At 36.8% G+C, this 26,230-nt stretch overlaps 1 protein-coding gene across 1 annotated transcript in view; it reads right to left on the reverse strand.

Annotated features, from left to right (window-relative positions):
* ZMAT1 (zinc finger matrin-type 1) overlaps nt 1-26,230 on the reverse strand; it is a 78,219-nt gene that overhangs the window by 14,973 nt on the left and 37,016 nt on the right. Inside the window, exons 2-5 of the mRNA XM_053657461.1 lie at nt 9,899-10,005; nt 3,022-3,123; nt 2,770-2,944; nt 703-987 (exon numbers count right to left, since the gene is read on the reverse strand). Coding sequence (XP_053513436.1) covers nt 703-987; nt 2,770-2,944; nt 3,022-3,123; nt 9,899-10,005 — 669 coding nt within the window. The remainder of the gene's footprint in view (nt 1-702; nt 988-2,769; nt 2,945-3,021; nt 3,124-9,898; nt 10,006-26,230) is intronic.

Genomic DNA, 26,230 nt, shown 5'->3' on the forward strand with positions numbered 1-26,230 from the left:
GTAGTGAGAAGGTACCTGTGGGGGAAAATGAAAAAAATATATGGTTAGAAGAGCAAGTAGATTACTTGGATTAGGATTAGAATCTTTATTGTGCCTAGATTCTTGTCACTCTATCTTAGCAACTTTGTTCATCCTCTCCTTCACACTCTTACCAATCTAAATCATATATTTCCTCTAAGAAAAATTGTTGAACCATGATGTTTTATTCCTCTGGTTACCAAAAAATATATACACAGAAATCCATGTCTGTAGCCACTTGCAATGAAGTATTAATAATCCAAGTAGTTTATACATTTGCTCTGGGGAAATGGTATATCCATTCTCATTTGTATTCCCAAGAATGACTACACTATCACCCAAGAAACACTTAACCCATACTTAGTGAATGAATGGTATAAGCACCCAATACTAATTTAAAACATTTCATTATGCATATATGATATAACAAGGAGCCATGGAAATACCTATATTTGATTCTGTAATTAATAAGGGTGATCTAAAATTTTTTGGTTCTCATGCTCTAAAAAACTGTACACAGAACTAATAAGTCCTTACTCAAAGTCTTTACTTACCTAAAATTCTATGATACCATGAGTAGTAACAATATCCTACTCAATAAGAGTAAAATTGTAGTTATATAAGCCAGTATGTTTTAAAATATAAACTTCCTATGAAAGAGTTTTGTGATATTTTACTGTTTACCATTTGCATCTGATTTTGCTAGAAGAGGTTTCTCTCTTATCTTGTCTACAAACTTCTTTTTAGCTTCATTTCTTTTGTGTTTTTTTCCAACATAATGTTGTTGGGCCATTAATGGACTATTAAAGGAAGCAGGGCAGAGCTTGCAATACTTGTTTGGATTATTCAAATCCAAAGCAGTGTTGGAAGAGGAAGGCATAGTCTTGTCTTTAATCCCACCTGGAGGAGGCTTGACTGCAAGGGGCTTCAGAAAAGTTGACTCTGCAGAAGTAGTAATAGGCACACCTGCTGAAATAGTCATAATGAGAAGTGATCAACATGTGTTCAGCTATTAGAGCTATGCTTATTATAAAGTATTAGGGAAATTTAGAATTCTTTTAAAACCTACTATCTTTGGACTTTTTTCACACAGCTGTAAGATAAAGGAACTCAGGTTGAAAAGAACTGCCTTCTGTGAAAAAGGAAATTTGAACACAAATCTGTCGCCAAGTTTCTCCAACAAAGATACAGGAAGGAATGTTTGGCATCAGGAATTCACTAATTATATTAATTGGAAAAATCAATCAAAGCATGAGAGCTATCTTAGATGGCTCTTTAAATTACTAAGAGTAAAACAGATGGTACCAAATACTAAGTTGCTCTACTCAAGTAGAGTAAGTCATCTGTGTAGTACAGATGTATTGTCTGTATCAAAATAAAATGTATGCACTTGTTTAAGCCTATGAAATTATATGATTTCACAATTATAGTTATTTCAGAGCTCCTTCATTAAGTCTCCTCTCTGAGCCCAAACCGATGTATTTGGGTGGCTGAAGATAAGGCTTTTACAAGATACGTTCTTTTGTAGGGCACACTGATTCTGATAGGCAGAAAAACAAAAATATAAAAATTAGAGAGACTTGAATAAATTTTACAATAAAACTGGTTTCATTTATTAAGACAATATATTTTAATGCTGGATGAGGCCTATGCTATCAGTTGGAAATTAATGTCGGTGAAATTTCCATGCCAGGCATGCTATATTCCTTAATTGCTGAAGCTAGTAAAAAATGTGGTAAATTATTTATTCCAGAGATGAATTATCTTATTTTTGTGCTAGCATACAAATTTTTCAAAGTACACATTAGGTTTTCCATGTTATACTGTGCCACCTCAGGCCAGAAGTGAGATATTTGGGTCAAATATCTCATGTACTTGTGGTCCAACATCACTGGAAGTAGGAAAGAGGCAATGCTTTATAGTTCACTGTATCTTTAGGATCTAGTGTAAAAATAAGTTTTCAATAACTACTGACTGATAATGCTGCCATACTTTTTCTTTTTTTTATAATGAGTTTTAAAAGATTTTATTTATTTATTTTTAGAGGGGAAGGGAGGGAGAAAGAGAGGGAAAGAAACATCAAAGTGTGCTTGCCTCTCATGAGCCCCCCCATGGGTGACCTGGCCCACAACCCAGGCATGGGCCCTGGTGGAATCAAACCAGTGACCCTTTGGTTCACAGGCCTGTGCTCAATCCACTGAGCTACACCAGTCAGAGACATACTTTTTCTTTATATTCATAGGAGAGAGAAATGAGCAGCAAGAGTAAAAGAAGATTCCATAACTTACTTATTTTTTGCCTACATTTAAAGCCAGGAAATGCAGCATCATAACTATATTCTGGGGTCTGAATCCACATACAAGATAATGCTCTGGAAAGTACTAAAGCAAATCAAGAATGAAATAAATGCTAAGGGGAAGAAGTAAGGAGCTATCGTTTGATTAGAAACCAAAGAGCTCAGGCTGGTTATTGTTTATTCTTTATAGCAACATAGAGAATCACTTGTTTTTATTTGGATTTAATAAGTTGAAAAGAAGAAGTCAAAACATTTCTTAAAATTCAGCTAACAATTATAATCTCCATAATAAATGAAAAGAATACAGAAAGATTAACTGGGCAGAAAAAGAGGAATCAATATAAATCAATAGACTTTCTCTGAGTTTAAATCTCTCTGAGAAAAAAATGGATGATAGAGTTGGGGAAAATGATAGAGAAACTCTATATTGAAGCTAAAGAAGTACATAATCTTACCCATATCTGGCCGAAATCCTGATGGAGATACCTGATCATGTTCCTCCATTAACTGCTTCAATTTTTTAGCATGGACTTTCCCCACATAGTGAGACTGAGCAACAATTGGAGAACTAAAAATCATATTGCAAAGATCACAAAATTTGTTTCTGTCCACTACTTCACTCCTATGCACCTGAAATAAGGACAATCTTATTAGAAAGATACAGTAACTCACAATTTAGAATTATAACATCAACATAGGACACTCACCTGAAAATTTCTAACATCCATCTTCATTTTTTTACTAGGCATTTCATTTTGTTCTCCATACATTTGAAAATAAAACCTAACATTTTGAGCATGTTTTTCACTCTGAAAAAAGATATGATATGACTGTTTATTCAATAACATAGGAACCTCAAATTTATACCTCTTTGAATTTGAGGGCATTACTGAGTTGTAATATATTTGGTGCATACCAAGTTTATGAAAGAGCTATACATGCTTTCAAATCTCTAAATCTCAGTGAAAGTGAAAATAATGCTATAATTTAGAGGCCAGTAACATTTAGGATCTAATTTTTGACAGGGACTCCTAGTTGTTGTCGAATATCAAATTTTCTTCCTCTTCCACAGTTATATATCTTAGTCAATATAACCAGTTGCAAAACTGCACGCTCCAGCCTCCCTTTCAGCAACATAGAACCATGTAACTAGATTCTGGCCAGTAAGTTGTAAGTTTTGGGTATAACTTCTTGGAAATTTCCTTAACAGGGTGGGGTATGAGCCCTTTTTCTACTCTTTCCTCCTACTTCTGGAACTGAGATATAAAAGACAAGAGTTCCAACAGTCATCTGGGTCTATGGGGGATCTTAAGGACAGAAACTAATTTTGTTGAAGATTTTATTTATTTATCTTTAGAGGGGAAGGGAAGGAGAGAGGTAGAGAAATATCAATGTATGGTTGCCTCTCATGCATCCCCTGCTGGGAACTGGCCTGCAACCCAGGCATGTGCCCTGACTGGGAATCGAACCATGGTTGTTTGGTTTGCAGGCCTGCACTCAATCCACTGAGCTACACCAGCCAGGGCAGAAACTAATTTATAGGAGCAGAAATATAGAAAATGCCTGGATCCCTAATAATGCCAATGAGTTGTAGTATCACCCCTGTACTACCTATCTCTTAAATTCTCTTTTTGTAAGTAAATTAATCGTTCAAGGTTAAGCACGTTGGAAAAGTCTCTGAATAAACATATAACAAAATACATAAGAATCATAAAAATGTTTTTGTAGGTAGAAGGGAAACTAACATTCCTGAGCACCTAGTATGAGTCAATCACTCTCTCTCTCTCTACAGAATTTTATTTTTTATTTTATTTTTATTTTTTATTCAACTGCTGTTTATTTTAACAATTTCTTTTTAAAATATTTTATTTATTTATCTTTAGAGGGGAAGGGAAGGAGTGAGGGAGAGAAATATCAATGTAGGGTTGTCTCTTGTGTGTCCCCTGCTGGGAACTGGCCTGCAACCCAGGTATGTGCCCTGACTAGGAATTGAACCATGATATTTTGGTTTGCAGGCCCGTGCTCAATCCACTGAGCTACACCAGCCAGGGATTACAGAATTTTAAATTATCAAACATATTCATCATATAGAAAAGCACAAGAAATAATATAGCTGAAGCCCATACCCACTATCCAGTTTTAACATTTTGCTGTTTCTTTCAGATCTCCTTTCTTTAAAAGAGGTAAAATTTTACATATACAGTCCTATCTCCTCATGCCCATAATCCTTTTCTCCTTGCTCTTTCACGATAGGTAGCCATTATCTTAAAGTTGGTCTGAATCAGTTCCTTTCATGCTTTTATTCTTTTACTACATATGCATTTACCCATAAACAATTTTATATACTATTGTCATTTAAAAATCTTTATGAATATGGAATAATTCTGTTCATACCTTTTTTCAACTTGCTGTTTATAAACTCAATATTACATTTCAAATATTTACCCATATTGATCCATATAGCTGTAGTTCATTCGTGTTACATGCTGCATAATATTCCATTCCATATGCCACTGAAAGCAGGTTTTTATTTATTTTGCTATTGCAAGCATTTCTGTACTGAACATATGTAAACTTATCTCCTAGTATACATGTCAAAGAGTTCTTTCAAAGTAGATACCTAGAGGAGAAATTCTTAGTTTATAATGTACAAGGATTTTTCAAGTTTGAATAAGTATTATAAAATTTCTCTCCAAATACGTTGAAGCAGTTAGCAACTCCAAATGCAGTGTATATGAGTGTTTCTATCTTCCTATATACCCCTGAAGTGTTAAGTGCTATTAGATATTAATTTTTGCCAGAATTACGGTTTTGATAAGATAGCTCATTATCACTTTAACTTTCATATTATGTATGATTACTAGTGAAGTTAGATATCTCATCTGTATCCTGTTTATACTACTTTCCTATTTTTCTATTGAGTTGTTTCTTATTCTAATTGATGTATAAGTCCTTTATACACATATATTCTAGTCACTAATCCTTTGTTAGTTATATGAGTTATAAATATGACTAAATATATGGTTTGTATTTTAACTGTAATGATATTTTTATCATATAAAATTTCCCTACTGGGTATCATGACTTATTTTAAATCTACAATAATAACCTGAAGTTATTGTAGACACAGGCAAACGGAGAAATACAAAAACAGAGTAGACTCAAAACACACACTCATATATATTATATATATATAATACATATAATATATATATAATATATATATAAATTAGTATATGATAGAGGTATCACTACAAATCAGTGAGGCAAGAATACATTGTCGAATGAATAGTGCTGGGACACTGGGCTGTTTGTATTTGTAAAATGTTGTTACCATTCTCCATATGTGAAAATCAATACCAGATAGATTAAATACTTTAACATAAAAATTAAAATTTAAAGCATATTAGAAGAAAATATGAGATATCTATATGATAAAAGTACAGAGAGAGGTTTCTTAAACATGTATAAATAAAACCTCATTAAAATTCAAAACTCCGGCAGAGCTGTTTTTTTACATATATAATATATACTATACTGAGATAGTCTAACAGTATTAACCAAGCTGTATACTAAAAGAGAAAAAAATCACCTTTTCAGAATTCATGGAAAGTCATGCAGTTTTTTTTCTTTTTAAAAATTATATGCTATTTATTAAGCTATTACAGTTGTTCTGCTTTCCCCCCTTTGCCACAGTCCACCCTGCACACCCCCACTCCCTCAGGCAATCCCCACACCACTGTTCATGTCCATGGGTCATGCATATAAGTTCTTTGCCTTCTCCATTTCCTATAGCCATCCCCATGGCTATTCTGTAACTACCTATTTGTACTTCTTAATCCCCTCAACTCCTCACCTATTCCCCCAAACCCACTTCCCATAAGGCAGCCATCGAAATGCTTTACATACCCATGATTCTGTTTGTTCTTCTGGTTTGCTTTTTAGATTCAAGTGTTAATAGATATGTATTTATTGCCATTTTGTTGTTCATAGTTTTGATCATCTTCTTTTTATTAAATGAGTCCCTTTAACATTTCATATAATACTGGTTTGGTGATGATGAACTCCTTTAGTTTTTTCATGTCTGGGAAGCTCCTTATCTGTCCTTCGATTCTGAATGATAGCTTTGCTGGATAGAACAATCTTGGCTCTGGGTCTTTGCTTTTCAGACTTTTTAAAAATTTTTATTTTTATTTATTTATTTATTATTGATTATGCCATTACTGTTGTTCTATTCCCCCCTTCATTCCCCTCCACCCTACCCCCCATCCCCACCATTACCCCCCCTTTAGTTTATGACCATGTGTCTCAAGTTCTTTAGATTCTATATTTCCCATACTATTATTGCCCCCCATCAATCTTCTATCTACTATCCATGCTACTTATTTTCTGTACCTTCTCCCCATTCTCCTCCTCCCACTACCCTACTGCTAACCCTCTTCATTTCTATGTTTCTGTTCCTGATCTAGCTGTCCTTTTAGTTTGCTTTTGTTTTAAGTGTGCTTGTTAATAACTGTGAGTTTGCTGTCCTTTCACTGTTCATGTTTTTTTAACTTCATTTTCTTAGATAAGTCCCTTTAACATTTCATATAATAAGGGCTTGGTGATGATGAACTCCTTGAATTTGATCTTATCTGAGAAGCACTTCATCTGTCCTTCCATTCTAAATGAAAGTTTTGCTGGATAGAGCAATCTTGGTTGTAGGTCTTTGGATTTCATGACTTGGAATACCTCTTTCCAGCCCCTTCTTGCCTGCAAGGTCTCTTTTGAGAAATCTGCTGACAGTCTGATGGGAACTCCTTTGTAGGTGATTGTCCCCTTATCTCTTGCTGCTTCTAGGATTCTCTCCTTCATTTTAATCTTGGCTAATGTAATGATGATGTGCCTTGGTGTGTTTCTTCTTGGGTCCAACTTCTTTGGGACTCTCTGAGCTTCCTGGATTTCCTGGAAGTCTATTGTCTTTGCCAGATTAGGAAAATTCTCCTTTATTATTTGTTCAAATAAGTTTTCCACTGGTGGCTGTTCCTTTCCCCCTTCTGGTACCCCTATAATTCGGATGTTGGAGCCTTTAAAGATGTCCTGGAGGTTCATAAGACTCTCCTCATTTCTTTGAATTCTTGCTTCTTGACTCTTTTCTGTTTGGCCATTATTTGCTTTCTTCTGGTCCACTCCATTGATTTGAGTCCCAGTTTCCTTTTCATCACTATTGGTTTCCTGTGCAATTCCATTCATTTCATGTAGTTTTGCCTTCATATGTTTGTCTAATTTGTGGCTATAATCAACCAGTTCTGTGAGGATCCTGATCACCAGTGATTTAAACTGTGCGTCTGAGAGTTTTGCTATTTCTTCATCTCTTAGATTTATAGGCTCTGGGGCTTTGAGATCTTCTTGAGCCATTTTTGGTCTGTTCACACCCGTTAAGTATGAGGAGCAGAGCCTTGGACTCTCAGGTTGCTGGGTTGTGACGCTATATGTGGGGGCGTGGTCAGAATGGGGAAATGGTGACCTCTTCTGCTGTTTTTCGCCTCTGGGTGAGGAGTAGAGTCTTAGGTGGTTCACCAGGGCCAGGCCACTCAGGTCGCTGGGTTATGACGCTGTATGTGGAGGCGGGGTCAGAGTGGGGAAATGGCGGTGCCCTGTGCTGCTGCGCCGTGGGGCCTGCTCAGTCCCATAGTCTCACCGCCCACTCCCTTGCTTGTCTATCTGCTCAGGAAAGCGCAACCACAGTCAACCCGCAACTCTGCTCCCTCGCTGTTTCCCTGCGGTCACTCAATGAGTCGCTTACTAGGTCCAACCCTGCGCCTGGGTTCCGCGCGCCCGAGTCCGTCTGACCGAGTTTTTCTGTGCAACCCCGCTCTGACAGGTGCTGGTTTCGCCCCTCTTACCGGTCAGGCTGAAGAATTTGTTGTTATCAGACTTCCAAAAAGTTCAATTTTCTGTGTTCTGGCTGTGTTTCCTGTTGCTAATATTTAGTTGTCTCTAAACTTGGTTATGAGAGAAGGCACAGCGTTTCCACCTATGCCTCCATCTTGGCGGAAGTAGTCATGCAGTTTTGATTTGATAACTTAACAAGCTTAAACACTAAACTAGAGGTGGCATTGAAATTTAAATTAAAAATATGCTACATTACACAATAGAGTGCTTTACAGCCAGTAAAATGTTATAAAAGAAGAAGAAGATGTAATGCTAGGACAAAGTGTCCAAAATATGCTCTTAAATGAAAAACATGTACAAAACAACATATACAATTTTCTTTTACAAAAATGTGTGTGTGTGTTTTCAGAAAGCATACTGGAATCATATAAGCAAAAGAGAAGTTAAACAAGACAAATGATACAATTATGATTGATTTTTACTTTCTTATATTTTGTGCATTTTGTCAGCTGAATAGTATTGCATAAGCCCATAAAAAGTTATTTTTAAAATTTAAATTCAAATGATTCCAACTACAATTATTATAGAACCTCTGGATTGCATGTCACTCTTTACTAACTCTAAATCTTAGAGCTATGGAATCTGAGGATGAGCTAGACAAACTCACATATTTGATTTCATTTAATTTTCACAAGTATAGTAAGAAAGATTTTACTGCCCCCATTTTACAGGTTCAAGAAACATACTCAGAGAGGTAAAGTGACTTGCTCAGGGTTCCACAACAATGGTGTAGTTAAGTCTTGATCCTAAATCCTTTCAATCTACAGCCAACAGAGTTTACCTATCTGTAATTATACTAATTGAATCCCAATGAAGATAATTAAATATAGTTGCTAATAAGATTTGCAATTAGCAAAATGAGTGTTTTAAAAACTATAGCTGGCATTCTATTTCTTTTAAGAATATGTAGCTAGTACTTTACCCAGATACTAGATATGAAAAAAATCCAATAGCTTATCATATGATGTAGAGATGGGATGCAACAGCAAATGAAAAAAAAACACTGGATATGAAATCACACGAAATAATTTTTAAGTTTAGTCATGACAATGCTAGCTATGGAGAATCACTATCTCTCTGGGTCTCAGCTCTTTAATCAGTAACCCAAAAGAGGGGGATTTGGCTTAGTATTGGGGGGGGGAAATGAAGACAACTGTAATTGAACAATAAAAAAATAAATAAAATAACCCCAAAGAGTAAGAACATTAAACTTCTACCTTTACAATTCTATGTTTCTGTACCAAAAACACGTGGCTAAGTCAAGTGCAAGACTGGTTCATTTTGTTTTTATAGCCTTCATTTACTGTAAAGGAAGACTGGAGTTCTATAATGGCTCTTAATTCACATTAACAGTTTTTCTTACATTTACTACAAAGACATGAAGGATATAGTAGTGGCTTGATGAATACAAAGAGATATAAAATGATGTGAAGAAAATAAGACAATCTTTGTAGTAAATAAGACTGAGTTTAAAATCTAATTCCCCATACTTAAGCTAGTAAGTTACTGTCCCTCTCTGAGCCAGTCTCCTTATCCATCAAAGGGAAATAATATCACCTGCTTCACAGAATCCAAAAAGATAACATAGGAAGTTTACCTGCTACATTTAAAAACCTGCTTTAGACTCTGTTCCCATTCTTTTTAACCTACCTCATAATGTGATATCCTTTGTGATTCAAACTGCAGCACTAGTCCGCACACATTACAAAAGTCATCTGTAAAGAGTTCAGGCTTTTCTTGTTCATTCCAAGCTGTATCTACGAATAAAATAAAGGAAGGTGAGACTATATATCCCATTAATGAATATTTAGAGGTATCATTTTCATTCTTCAACTATATATTATTTCATATACCAACTCAAATCTGATGGGGCTATGTGCTTGTGGGGCTATAATAGCTTTTTGCTTATCAAGTATGCAATTTAATATGGGCATCTTAAGTCTTCCTATAATATCTGATATGGCAAGAGTTATTTATTTAGTATTATAAATCTAGGCAATACTATTCCAACGGGAAGGTTATGGGGGTACCAGTGACTTCATGAGCTTCATGGAATGATCTGGGGCACCAATAATGATAGGCAGGACTAAAACATCCAGGCTTGGAATTTTGTGTTTTAAAGCAGACAGTCCAAAGAAAGGCATTGTTTTAAGACTGCCACTTATCTGAAACTATTGCTCCAATATTATCTAAAAATCACCTGGGACCAACAAACTTTGCCCATGGTGGGCAAACATCCTCCATTGTTGTATAAACACTAGCAAACTTATTTGGTCAAATGAGACTCACACAGCCTCTCAAAGCTATAAAATAATGTTCATATACTAACATCTAGAAGTTATGATATAGTGTTTCTCACTGTAATAAATAACACATACCAAAACTTTCTACATTTACACTTGAAGTCCATACTTCTATCTAAAGTTCTTGACAGCTATAATGTATTCCACCAAAAATTATTCACTTATCTATTGGGTATAAACCACAAAACATCAAAAATTTGCTTGTTATTTGGTTATTTAAATGACAAGGCTTATACCACATAAAAATTTATGGAAAAATGCCAATGATATATTACATAGATAAAAAGTTACAGAACAATAAATATGATACATTCAATTCCCAATGTTAAAATATTAAATACACACTACATATAAAAATACAAAAAAAATGATGGCTGGGGTGGGGAGAATGGTGGGGGTAAATGGAGACAAATGTACTTCAACAACAATAAAAAATAAAATAGGTTAATTTTGAAAAATGGGGCTAGAAAAGGAATGAAGGTAGAAAATTTAACATGGTATTTTCTGTTCAACTGTCTTAATTTTTGCACAAAGCATGTAGGACTCTCTATTTTTAAAACTTTAAAATATTTTATTCATTTATTTTTATTTATTATTTATTTTTTAAACTTTTTATTTTATTGATTATGCCATTACAGTTGTTCTATTCCCCCCTCATTCCCCCCCACCCACGCCATTCCCCCCCTTTAGTTTATAGCTGAGCAGTTCGTTGTTTTCAGACTCCGTATTGTTCGATTTTCTGTGGTTTGGTTGTGTTTATTGTTGTTAAAACTTTGTTGTTTTGAGGATGCTGGGAAGATGGCGATGGAGTAAGATGGAGCTGATACTAGCTCCTGTACTCATGGGTGAAAATCCTGGCAGATCTATAGAGAAACAGCAAAATAAACCATCGGTTACCCAGCATTTATGAAATTAAAAGACCAGAGATTGTGACCGACGCTGAAACACCAGACGGTGGCAGTGTCAGCTACTGGAGCTGGGTCTCACGCGGCTGCGGTGCTGCCGCCAGAGCAACAGGCCTGGGAGCCGGGGAGTCAGGTAAGGGAGCTGGACACTTCAAGCCCCTGTGACGGTCCTGGGAGACAGAGGAGTCAGGAACCAGAGCAGGGACACCCTTCTGCCAATGCCATAGCTACCGGCCTGGGCAACGGAAGGGTCAGTTGCAGGAGCTGGGACACCAAAGGCCCCTGTGACGCCGCCATAGAGACAGGCCTGGGCCCTGAGGAGCCAGCTACGGGAGCCTGGATGTTCACAGATCCTGTGCCGCTGCCATAGCGACGGAACTGGATGCCGGGGAGTCAGGTACGGAAGCCGGGACTCTCCAAACCCCTGTGACGCAGCAGAGGAGCCAGCTACGGGAGCCGGGAAGTTCTCAAATCCTGTACTGCTGCCATAGTGATGGGACAGGACGCCAGGGAGTCAGGTACGGAAGCCAGGACACTCCAAACCCCTGAGACAGCCCTGGGTGGCAGAGGAGCCCTCTACAGGAACTGGGACGTTCTCAGCCCCTGTGCTGCTGCCATAGCGACGGGACTGGACACTGGGGAATCAGGTACGGGAGTTGGGACTTTCTAAGCCTCTGTGCCACTGCCATAGAGACAGGACTAGACGCCGGGGAGTCAGGTACGGAAACCGGGACACTCCAAACCCCTGTGACGGTCCTGGGCGGCAGAGAGAGCCAGATACGGGAGCCGGGACATTCCCAGCCTCTGTGCCACTGCCGTAGTAACGGGCCTGGGTGCTTGAGGAGGTGGCTACTAGAGCCGGGACATTCAGCAGTGGTAGGTGACCAACACAGGGACCAGCTCGAGGACCACCGTGAGTGTAGGTGGAGACGAAGAACATCAAGAAACTTCCAGGAGTCTGCACCACTGAACTTCACAAGGATCATACCACAGAAGTTTACACCATGAAACCAGTGTTTCAGAACAGATCAATTTTGGAAGCAGAGACTAACAAGAAGAGTCTCAAACAATGGGAAGACAAAGAAACAATCCCCAGCCCTGGCTGGCGTAGCTCAGTGGATTGAGCGCGGGCCTACGAACCAGAGTATCGCGGTTCAATTCCCAGTCAGGGCACATGCCTGGGTTGCAGGCCAGTTCCCAGCAGGGGATGCATGAGAGGCAACCATACATTGATATTCTCTCCCTCTCTTTCTCCTTCCCTTCCCCTCTCTCGAAAAATAAATAAATAAAATATTTTTAAAAAAAGAAACAATCCCCAAATGAAAGATAAAGCAGAAACTTCAGAAAGAATGTTAGATGAAATAGACGCTGATCAACTATCAGATAGTGAATTCAAAGCACTGGTTATTATGAACTTCAAAGAGCTCACAGTGAACTACCAGAAACTACAGGGGAACTATAATGATCTCTCTGCAAACTACAGCAACATCAAAAAGGAAATGGAAGCTATCAGCAAGAGACAAGAGGAAATGAAGAACACAATTTCTGAATTGAAGTACACAGTAGAAAGTTTCCAAAGTAGGATAGCTGAAGCAGAGGATAGGATTAGTGAGTTGGAGGACAAGGTAGAAAGCATCTCACAGAAAGAGCAAGAAAATGAAAAGAGGCTCAGAAAGAATGAAGAGGGATTAAGAGAAATGCAAGATAATATGAAATGTAATAATATCCGAATAATAGGAATACCAGAAGGAGAAGAAGAACAAGGGATAGAAAACGTATTTGAACGAGTAATGAGAGAAAATTGTCCTAATTTGATAAGAGAAAAAGTCTCACAAATCCAGGAATCACAGAGAGTCCCAACCAAGAGGAACCCAAGGAGGCCCACTTCAAGACACATCATCATCAAAATGGCAAAATTCCAAGACAAAGAGAGAATCTTAAAGGCAGCAAGGGAGAAAAAAGAAATAACACACAAGGGAGCCCCAATAAGGTTAGCTACTGACTTCTCAATGGAAACACTTCAAGCAAGAAGAGAATGGCAAGAAATATTTCAAGTAATGAGAACCAGAGGCCTACAACCAAGGCTACTTTACCCAGCAAGGCTCTCAATCAAGATAGAAGGCCAAATAAAGAGCTTCCAAGACAAAAGAAGTCTAAAAGAATATGCCTCCACCAAACCAGCTCTACAAAAAATACTAAAAGGACTGCTTTAAAGGAAGGAAGGATAAGAGGGAGACAGAGAGGAACACAGGTACAAAAATGGCAATGAATAAGTACCTATCAATAATAACCTTAAACGTAAATGGATTAAATTCTCCAATCAAAAGACACAGAATAGCTCAATGGATAAGAAAGCATGACCCACACATATGCTGCCTACAAGAGACCCACCTTAGGACAAAAGACCATCACAGACTAAAAGTGAAAGGCTGGAAAGAAGTTTTCCAAGCAAACGGACAAGAAAAAAAAAGCTGGGGTAGCAATTCTCATATCAGACAAAATAGACTTCAAAAAAAAGGCTATAAAGAGAGACCCAGAAGGTCACTTCATTATACTCAAGGGAAGAATCCACCAAGAAGACATTAACATTGTAAACATATATGCACCAAACATAGGGGCACCCAAATATATCAAGAAAATCTTAGAGGACTTCAAGAAAGATATTGACAGCAACACACTTATAGTAGGGGATTTGAACACCCCACTATCAAAAATGGACAGATCTTGCAAACAAATTATCAACAAAGATATTGTGGCATTAAACAACACCCTAGATGAAATGGACTTAACTGATATATATAGAGCCCTTCATCCCAAAGAAGCAAAATACACATTCTTTTCAAATGCACATGGAACATTTTCAAAGATAGACCACATGATAGGACACAAAACGAGCCTCAAAAAATTCAAGAAAATTGAAATCATACCAAGCATCTTCTCTGACCACAGGGGACTGAAATTGGAAACCAACCCCAAAGAAAAAAACCCAAAGCACCCAAAATCATGGAGACTGAATGGTATGCTATTAAACAACGAATGGGTCAAGAATGAAATTAGGGAAGAAATCAAAACATTTTTGGAAACAAATGAAAATGATCTCACAACAACCCAAAACTTATGGGACACAGCGAAGGCAGTCCTGAGAGGGAAGTTTATAGCAATACAGGCCTACCTAAAGAAAATAGAAACATTTCAAACAAACAACCTAACCCTACTCCTGCAGGAACTCGAGGAACAACAACAAAGACAGCCCAGAGCAAGCAGAAGGAAGGAAATAACCAAGATTAGAGCAGAATTAAATGACATAGAAACTAAAAGCACAATTTTAAGGATCAATGAATCCAGGAGTTGGTTCTTTGAGAAGATAAACAAAATAGACAAGCCTTTAAGTAGGCTCATCAAGAAAAGAAGAGAGAGGACACAAATAAACACAATCAGAAATGAAAAAGGAGAGATTACAACTGATACCACAGAAATAGAAGGGATTGTAAGAAATTACTATGAAGAACTGTATGCCAAGAAATTTGATAACCTAGGGGAAGTGGACACATTTCTAGAAAAATACAATCTTCCAAAACTCAGTGAAAAAGCAGAAAATCTAAATACACCAATAACAGAAAAATAAATTGAAGCAGTAATCAAAAAACTCCCATCACACAAAAGCCCTGGACCAGATGGTTTCACAGGAGAATTCTACAAAGCATTTAAGGAAGAGCTAACCCCTACTCTACACAGACTATTTCAAAAAATCGAGAAGGATGGAAAACTCCCAAATTCTTTTTATGAAGCCAGCATCATGTTAATTCCAAAACCAGACAGAGACACAACAAAGAAAGAAAACTTCAGGCCAATATCGCTGATGAACATAGATGCTAAAATCCTCAACAAAATATTGGCAAATCGCATCCAACAATATATCAAAAAGATCATACACCATGATCAAGTGGGATTCATCCCAGGGATGCAAGGATGGTTCAATATTCGCAAATCAGTAAATGTAATACATCACATGAACAAAAGCAAAGACAAAAATCACATGATCATATCAATAGATGCGGAAAAAGCTTTTGATAAGGTACAACACCCATTTATGATAAAAACACTCAGCAAAGTGGGAATGCAGGGAGCATTTCTCAATATAATATAGGCCATTTATGAGAGACCTACAGCCAATATCATACTCAATGGGAAAAAACTAAAAGCTTTTCCACTAAGATCAGGAACAAGATAAGGTTGTCCACTTTCACCACTTCTATTCAATATAGTATTGGAAGTTTTAGCCACAGCGATCAGGCAAGAAAAGGAAATAAAAGGCATCCAAATAGGAAAGGAGGAAGCAAAACTGTCACTGTTTGCAGATGACATGATAGTGTACATGGAAAATCCTATAGACTCTACCCAAAAAACTGCTCGAACTAATTAATGAGTTTGGCAAAACAGCTGGTTACAAAGTCAATATCCAGAAATCAAAGGCATTTTTGTATACCAACAGTGAATCAGCAGAAGCAGAAATAAAGAGAAAAATCCCATTTGATATAGCAAAAAGAAAAATAAAATATCTGGGAATAAACCTACCTAAGGAGGTAAAAAAACCTGTATGCAGAAAACTACACAGCCCTGAAGAATGAAATCAAGGAAGACACAAACAAATGGAAACATATACCTTGTTCATGGATTGGAAGAAGTAACATCATCAAAATGTCCATACTACCCAAAGCAATATACAGATTCAATGCAATACCTATTAAAGTACCAATGGCATATTTCACAGACATAGAACAAACACTTCGAAAATTTATATGGAACCATAAACGAGCCCGAATAGCAGCTGCTCTTTTGAGAAAGAAGAACAAAGTAGGGGGGATCACAATACCTGATATCAAACTGTATTACAAGGCCACTGTAATCAAAACAGCCTGGTACTGGCATAAAAACAGGCACATAGACCAATGGAACAGAACAGAGAGCCCAGAAATCAACCCAACTCTCTACAGTCAATTAATATTCGACAAAGGGGGCAGTAACATAAAATGGAGTAAAGATAGCCTCTTCAACAAATGGTGTTGGGAGAACTGGACAGCTACATGCAAAAAAATGAAACTTGAGCACAAACTTACACCATACACCAAAATAAATTCAAGGTGGATAAAAGACTTAAATGTAAGTCATAACACCATTAAAGTTCTAGAGGAGAACATTGGCAAGAAAATCTCAGATATTTCACGAAGCAACTTCTTTACTGATATGTCCCCTAGAGTAAGGAATGTAAAGGAAAGAATAAACAAATGGGATCTCATCAAAATAAAAAGCTTCTGCATGGCTAAAGAAAACAGTATTAAATTAGCAAGACAACCAACTGTATGGGAAAACATATTTGCCAATGATACCTCAGACAAAGGTTTCATCTACAAAATATACAAAGAACTTACACGACTCCACTCTAAGAAGATACCCAACCCAATTAGAAAAGGGGAAAAGGACTTGAACAGACACTTCTCCAAGGAGGACATACAGAACATTCAGAGACACATGAAGAGATGCTCAATATCATTAGCTATCAGAGAGATGCAAATTAAAACCACAATGAGATACCACTTTACACCAGTCAGGATGGCTATCATAAACAAAGCAACAAACAACAAATGTTGGAGAGGTTGTGGGGAAAAGGGGTCCTTAGTTCACTGTTGGTGGGAGTGCAGACTGGTACAACCATTATGGAAAACAGTATGGAATTTTCTCAGAAAAATAAAAATCGACCTGCCTTTTGACCCAGCAATTCCACTGCTGGGATTATATCCTAAGAATCCTAAAACATCAATATCAAAGAACCTATGCACCACAATGTTCATAGCAGCACAATTTACAATAGCCAAGAGTTGGAAGCAACCTAGGTGCCCATCAGTAAATGAATGGATCCAAGAATTGTGGTACATATACACAATGGAATTCTATGCTGCAGAGAGAAAGAAGGAGCTACTACCTTTTGCAACAACATGGATGGAACTGGAAAGCATTATGCTGAGTGAAATAGGCCAGGTGCTGAAAGACAAATACCATATGATCTCACCTTTAACAGGAAGCTAAACAACAAAACAAACTAGCAAGCAGAAAAAAAACAAAACAAAAAACAAAGACACTGAAATAGAGAACAAGGGGATAGTGACCAGAGGGGAGAAGGAAGGGAAGTGAAGGGGAAAAAGGGGGAGGGATTTGGAGGAACAAATGGGAAGGACACAGGGACGAGAACTAAGGGGGGTGGAAATGGGAGGGAGGTGGGGAGCAAGGGGCGGGGGGGGCTGGGATGGGAAAAATAGACAAAAACTGTACTTGAAAAATAACTAAATAAAATTTAAAAAACAAAAACAAACAAAAAAACAATAAAAATTGACATGTAATGTCAAAAAAAATCATAAAAAAAAAAAGAAATCTGGTTGTGTAATGCTCTAGTTTTGTTTTTCTTTATGAGATTGCTTGGGCTATTTGGGGTTTTTGTAGTTCATTCACATACAAAAAAAAATTGTTTGTTATATTTCTGTGAAAAAATAATTGGAATTTTAATAGAGATTGTATTGAATCTGTAGATTGCTTTGGGTAGTATATCCAGAAATAAATTTTTAGTATAATAGAAAAAAACTTTGTTGTTTTTAGATTTGGTTATGCGAGGAAGCAAAGTGTTTCCACCTACGCCTACATCTTGGCAAAAGTCCTATTTATTTATTTTTAAAGAGAGAGTGACGAACATAAATGTGTGGTTGCCTCTCCGCTGCCCCCCTACTGGGGAACCTGACCTACCCAGCAACCCAGGCATGTGCCCAGACCAGGAACTGAACTGGTGATCCTCTTATTCACAGGTCGGCACTCAATACACTGAGCTACAACAGCCAGAGAAATTTTATTTTTATTGTTATCTTTTTAATGTGGACACTCTTTTTTTAAAAGTTATGTGAGATATTGTCAACTAAGCTTCAATTTCAGTACCATAGTATAGACTAAGAAAAGGCTTACTTCAAATATTTCAGTGTTCCAGGTACAAAAGGGGAAACATGGAAATGAATAAGTATCTATAACTAGTAAACTTAAATGGAAATGGATGAAATGCTCCAATCAAAACCCATAGGATAGCTGAATGGATAAGAAAACATGACCCAAACATATGCTGCCTGGAAGATACCCACTTCAGAACAAAATACTTACACAGACTGATAGTGAAAGGATGAAAAAACATATTCCAAGCAAGTGAACAGGGAAAAAAAGCTGGGGTAGCAGCACTTATATCAGACAAAACAGACTTCAAAAGAAGACCATAAAAAGAGACTGAGAATGATACTTCATAATACTAAAGGGAAGAATAGAACAAGAACATAAACATTGTAAATATATATGCATCCAACATAGAAGCACCAAAATATGTAATGAAAATCTTGGAGGACTTCAAGAAAAGAGATAGACAGCAACACAATTAAACTAGGGGATTTTAACACCCAATTGTCAACAATGGATAGATCTTCCAAGCAAAATATTAGCAAGGAAATTGTGGCATTAAACAAAGCCCAAGATCAAAGAGACTTAATGGATATACATAGAACCTTTCATTCCAACTAAGCAAAATTAGCATTCCTTTTATATACACAATGAACATTTTCAAAGATGGACCACATTATATAACACAAAGCAACTCTCAACAAATCCAAGAAAACTGAAATTATATTAAGCATTCTCTTGGATGACAAGGGCCTGAAACTAGAAACCAAACACAGGGGAACAACTCAAAAACAGTCAAATTCATGGGGATTGAATAGCATGCTATTAAACAATGAATGGGTTAATAATGAGATCAAGGAAGAAATAAAAATATTTGTGTAAACAAATGACAATGAGCACAAAACAGCCCAAAACTTATGGGACACAGTGAATGCAGTCCTGAGAGGGAAGTTCATAGCAATTCAGGCCTACCTAAAAAAGACAGAAATATCTCAAATAAACAACCTAGCCCTAAATCTACAACAACTGGAGGAACAACAACAAACAAAGCCCACAGAGAACAGAAGGAATGAAACGATCAAGATCAGAACAGAGAGGACCCAAATAAATAAAATCAAAAATGAGAGGAGAGATTAAAACTGACACCACAGAAATGCAAAGGATTATTAAGAAATTACTATGAAGAACTGTATGCCAAGAAATTTGAAAACCCAGGGGAAATGGACACATTTCTAGAAAAATATAATCTTGCAAAACTAAATTAAGAAGCAGAAAGCCTGAACACACCAATAACAGCTAGTGAAAGTGAAGCCATAATCACAAAACTCCCAGCAAGCACAAAAAGCCCTGGACCAGACAGTTTCAGAGAATTTTACAAAACATTTAAGGATGAACTAACCCTTATCCTTCTCAGACATTCCAAAAAATTCAAAAAGAGGGAAGACTCCCAAACTCTTTTTATGAGGCCAGCATCATCCTAATCCCAAAACCAGACAAAGAAAAAACAAAGAATGAAAACTACAGGGCAATATCACTGCTGAACATAAACACTAAAATCCTCAATAAAGTATTGGCCAACTGCATCCAGCAATACACTAAAAATATCACACAGCGTGATCTAGTGGGATTTACTCAAGGGATGCAAGAATGCCAGAACATTCACAAATCAATAAACATAATATATCACATAAACAAAAGGAAAGACAAAAAAATCACATGATCATATCAATAGATGCAGAAAAAGCATTGGATAAGGTACAGCATCATTTATGAAAAAATACTCAGCAAAGTCAGAGTACACAGAGCATAGCTCAACATAATAAAGGCCAAATACATGAAATCTACAGCCAACATTATACTCAATGGGCAAAAACGTAAAAGCTTTCCCACTAAGAACAGGAACAAGACAATGGTGTCCACTTTCAACACTTCTGTTCAATATAGTACTGGAAGTTCTAGCCACAGCAATCAGAGAAGAAAAAGAAATAAAAGGCATCAAAATTGGAAAGGATAAAGTAAAACTTTTTAAAATATATTCTTTCTTCCATTTTATTTGTTTTTTTTCATTTTTCATTTTTATTTTATTTTTTAAATTTTATTTAGTTATTTTTCAAGTACAGTTTTTTTGTCTATTTCTCCCATCCCAGCCTCCCCCGCCCCTTGCTCCCCACCTCCCTCCCATTTCCACCCCCCTCAGTTCTCGTCCCTGTGTCCTTCCTATTTGTTCCTCCAAATCCCTCCCCCTTTTTCCCCTTAACTTCCCTTCCCTCTCCCCTCTGGTCACTGTCCCCTTGTTCTCTATTTCAGTGTCTTTGTTTTTTTTTTTCTGCTTGCTAGTTTGTTTTGTTGTTTAGCTTCCTGTTAAAGGTGAGATCATATGGTATTTGTCTTTCAACACCTGGCCTGTTTCACTCAGCATAATGCTTTCCAGTTCCATCCGTGTTGTTGTTATTGTTTGCTGATGATGTGATAGTATACATAGAAAACTGTATATACCCCACCAAAAACTATGTGACCTATTAAGTGACTTTGGCAAAACAGCAATATACAAAGTCAATATCCAAAAATTGAAGGCATTTTTGTACACTAACAAAGAAATATCAGAAAAGAAATTAGGGGAAAAAATCTCATTTGCTATAGCAACAAGAAAAACGAAGTACCTAGGAACAAACCTAAACAGGAGGTAAATGACCTGCACTCAGAAAACTATATAACACTGAAGACATAAATTGAGGAAGACACAAATAAATAGAGGCGTATACTGTGTTCATGGACTGAACGAATTAACATCATCAGAACATCCAGCTACCCAAAGCAATTTATAGATTCAATGCAATCCCTATTAAAATAACAATGACATATTTCACAGAGATGGAAGAAACATTTCAAAGATTTATATGGAACCATAAATGACCCCAAATAGCCTCAGCAATTTTGAGAAAGAAAAACAAAGTAGGAGGGATCACAATACCTGATGTGAAACTATATTATAAGGCCATGGTAATCAAAACAGTCTGGTATGGGCATAGAACTGACACATAGACAAATAGAGCAGAATAGATAGCCTGTAAATGGAACTAGGTCTCTATGGTCAATTAATGTTCAACAAAGGGAGAAGATGCATAAAATGGAGTAAAAATGGCCTTTTCAACAAATGGTGTTGGGGGATCAGCTACCTGCAAAAAAATGAAACTTGATCACCAACTTACACCATACACAAAAATAAATTCAAGGTGGATAAAAGACTTAAATATAAGTTGTGACACCATAAAGGTCATAGAGAAAAACAGAGGCGGGAAAATCTCAGATATTCTACACAGCAATATTTTCACCAATATGTCCCTTACAGCAAGGGACATAAAGAAAAGAATAAACAAATGGGACCTCATGAAATTAAAATTCATCTGCACAGCTAAAGAAAACATCAACAAAATGAACAAAGAACCAACTGTATGGGAAAGTGTATTTGCCAGTGATACCTTGGACAAGGGTTTAATCTCCAAAATATATAAAGAACTCACATGAGTCCACTCAGGGAAGACGGACAACCCAATTAAATAATGGGCAAAAGACCTGAGCAGGCACTTCTCCAAGGAGGACATACAGAGGGCACAGAGACAAATGAAAGGATGCTCAGCTTCACTAGCCATCAGAGAGATGCAAATCAAAACCACAATGAGATACCACTTCACACCACTCAGAATGGCCATCATAAACAAATCAACAAACAAGTGCTGGGGAGGTTGTAGAGAAAAGAGAACCTCTGTACACTGTTGATAGGAATGTAGACTGGTACAGCCACCATGGAAAACAGTATGGAATTTCCTCAGAAAACTGAAAATGGAACTGCCTTTTGACTCAGCAATTCCACTGCTGGGATTATACCTAAGAACCCTGAAACACTAATTCAAAAGAACCTATGCACTCCAATGTTCATAGCAGTACAATTTACAATAGCCAAGTGTTAGAAGCAACCTAAATGCCCATCAGTAAACGAGTGGACCTAAAAATGGTGCATTTAGCCAAAGGAATACTAGGCAGCAGAAAGAAAGAGGAGCTCTTACCCCTCGCGAGCACATGGATGGAACTGGGGAGCATTTTGCTAAGTGAAATAAATCAGGTGGTAGACACACACCATATGATCTCTCATATTAGTGGAACCTAGTCAACAAAACAAACAAGCAAATTATAACCAGCGACACTGAAATAAAGAACAAACTGAGAGTAACCAGTGGGGAGGAGCAAGGGAATAATGGGGGAAAGGGGGAAGTTTATCAAGGAACATGTACAAAGGACACATGAACAAAGCCATAGGGGTTAGGATCAAGGGAGGGAGGTGAGGATGAGGGTTCTGGGGTGAGCGGTGGGTGGAAAATGGAGACAACTGTACTTGAGCAAAAATTTAAAAATACTAAAATACATAAATATTTTAGAAATTACCTGAAAATAGCCATTTTATAAAGTATTTAATGATGATTCTCATTATTAAAGGTGTCAGTGGGACGGAAAATCTTTTATCTCAACCCAATAAATTTAGTCAGCGAGTTAGTATTGAAATTTTGAGGTAACTATACAAGGCAAATTAAATTGTACAATATATTATGTACAATAAAGTTATAGAGTACTTGAAAAAATTTATTACATTTTACTGATTTTTAAAGAGAGAGAGAAGAAGGGAGAGAAAGAAACATCAATCTATTGTTCCACTTATTTATGCATTCACTGACTGATTTTTCTATGTACTCTGACTGAGAATGGAACCCCCAACTTTAGCATATTGGGACAACACTCTAGCCAACTGGGCAAAATTTTTTCTACCCACCCTGGGAGAAAAATGTTTATTATTGATAAGTAAAGGTTGTGCTCACCTTCCCCTCCCCAAAAATTAAAATTTCAGTGTTCAAGAATAACTATAGTTAGGAACATGTCAGAAATGACTTGAACAGTTAAAAATTTACCCTTATGATATAGATTATCTCCTCTGAATTACATTTTAAATTGTTTTAAAATATATGAATGATTCATCCAACTTTGTAATATCAGCAAGGTATAGAGTTTGAACTGTGTTTCAGGACTTAACTTGTTTCAGAATCAGCTACTATATGCAATCTGAACATAGTGATAAGATCTTGAACTTACTACTAAAATCTTTAATAATAAGTAAATATTATCATTTGGTGGCAATATAACTTACTAGAAAGGCAAATTTCATTTAAGAAAATAACAGAAAACTACTAATATAGACGTTCATGAATTCTTAAAATTTAACATTCATTTATTTCATAGATCAGCCTACAATTCCAGATTTCCTCATTTACAATAATCAAAATTTTAAACTGACACTCGAGTTGGGAAATACCAAGGCCGAGTATTTCAACTCAACCTTTCATTGCTGGTGTTCCAGGTCATTTCCAGAAAACCCATGACGTTACTGGTGTCTCCAAAATTTTTCATTTAAAATGGTATTGTCCCAACTTATTGCCTTTTACTAATTTTTTCAAACAAGTTCCTGGTGTCATTTCCTTTATTAAATGACATAATATTCCAGGCTTAAAATCAGCCATTTTTCTCCCCTGCAAATCAGTTTTATGTCAAATCTATCTTATAACCTTATTTCATATCCATCTCTACCTTTTCATTTCCTGTAACACTACCTTAGTTCAGGCCCTCCATGCCTTTAGGTATTATTTAGCTTTACTGATATTTTATTGAGGTGAGTTTAAAAGTAGCAAAGTTCATACAACATGATAAAGTGGGATTTATTCCAGGGATGCAAATTTGGTACAATATCTGCAAATCAATAAACATGATAAGTCACATAAACAAAACGATAAAAACCTCATGGTCATATCAACAGATGCAGAAAAATTATCTGATAAAAATCCAGCAGCCATTTGTGATTAAAAAAGAAAAAGCTCTTGGAAAAGTGGGAATAGAGGGAACATACCTCAACATAAACAGGCCATATATTACAAAACCACAGCCAACATCATACTCAATAGGCAAAAAACTAAAAAGCATTCCATTTAAGATCAGGAACAACACAGGAATGTCCACTTTTACCACTTTTATTCGACATAGTACTGGAAGTCGTGGCCACAGCAATCAGACAAGAAGAAATAAAAGTCATCCAGAATGAAAAGGAGGAAGCAAAACTGTCATCTGTAGTTTCCATGATATTATACCCAGAAAACCCTAAATACTCCATCAAAAAGCTACTAGATCTAAAACAAACAAGCAAGCAATATTTAACCAGAGACACTGAAATAAAGAACAAACTGAGAGTAACCAGAGGGGAGAGGGGAAAGGGATAATGGGGGGGGGGAAGGGGAAGGGGTGTCAAGGAACATATATAAAGGGCACATGGACAAAGCCAAAGCGGGTAGGGCTGAGGATAGAAGGTAGAGATGGGCAGGGCAGGGAAGGGAGTGGTGGAGAGAAAATAGGGATAGCTATACTTGAACAACAATTAAAAAAACAATAAAAATAAAGTGAAAAAATTTTAAAAGATACTACATCTAATAAATGAATTCAGCAAAGTTCAAGATACAAAATTAATACTCAGAAATGAGTGGAATTTCCTTTTTTCTTTTTGCTTTTTATCCTCCCCCAAAGATATGTTATTGATTTTACAGAGAGAGGGAGAAGAGTAAGAGTGGGAGAGAGGGAGGGGCAGAGAAAGAGAGGGAGAGACAGAGAGAGAGAAGGAAGGGGGCAGATATGTAAAACTGGAACATCAATCAGTACCTCTTGTACATGTTCTGACCAGAAATTGAACCCTGCAACCTAGGTGTATGTGTGGACTGGGAAGCAAACTCGCAAACTTTTGGTGTACAGAATGACACTCTAACGAACTGACCAACCCAGCCATAATTGGAGGCATTTCTGTATACCAATAATGAACTATAAGAAAGAGAAGCTAATGAACAAACCTATTTACTACTGCAACAACAATAAAATAGTAATAAGATACCTAGGAATAAATTTAACCAAAGAGGTAAAAAACCTGTACTTGGAAAACTATAGGACACTGAAAAAAATTGAGGAAAACACAAATAAGTAGAAGAATACACTGTGTTCATGGAATGGAAGAATTAACATAACTGAAATGTCCATACTACCCAAAGCAATCTATAGATTCAATGCAATTCCTCAGCATGGATGGAACTGGAGAATATGATGCTAAGTGAATTAAGCCAGTCATTGAAAGACAAATACCATATGATATCACCTATAAGAGGAATCTAATCAACAAAATAAATTAATGAACAAAGTAGAACCACAGGCATGGAGACATGGAACAGAATGAAAGTGACCAGAGGGGAGGGAGGAGGAGGATAATGGTGGAAAGTAGGGGAAGGGACTAGTCAAAGAACATGAATGAATGATCAACAGGCACAGACAAGAGTGTGAGAATTGACCATGGGAGTGGGGAGAGGAGGGCAAAGGGGCAAAACTCAGGACAACAATAATAGAAACACAATAAAAATAATTAAAAACTATCAATGGCACCTTCCACAGATTTAGAACAAATATTCCAAAAAATTATATGGAACCAAAAAGACACTGAATTGCTTCAGCAATCTTGAAAAAGAACAAAGCTGGAGGATCACAATACTTCATATCAAACTATATTACGAGGCCATTATAATCAAAACAGCCTGGTACTGGCATATGGGACAATACAAAGAGCCCAGAAATAAACTTATACCTTTAAGGTAAATCGATATTTGACAAAGTAGGCAAGAACATACAATAGGTTAAAACAAGTCTCTTCAATAAATGATATTGGC

Source organism: Artibeus jamaicensis, unplaced genomic scaffold (assembly GCF_021234435.1).
Source record: "Artibeus jamaicensis isolate MK-2021 breed Jamaican fruit bat unplaced genomic scaffold, CSHL_Jam_final scaffold_461, whole genome shotgun sequence".
In the NCBI taxonomy this organism is placed as follows: domain Eukaryota; kingdom Metazoa; phylum Chordata; class Mammalia; order Chiroptera; family Phyllostomidae; genus Artibeus; species Artibeus jamaicensis.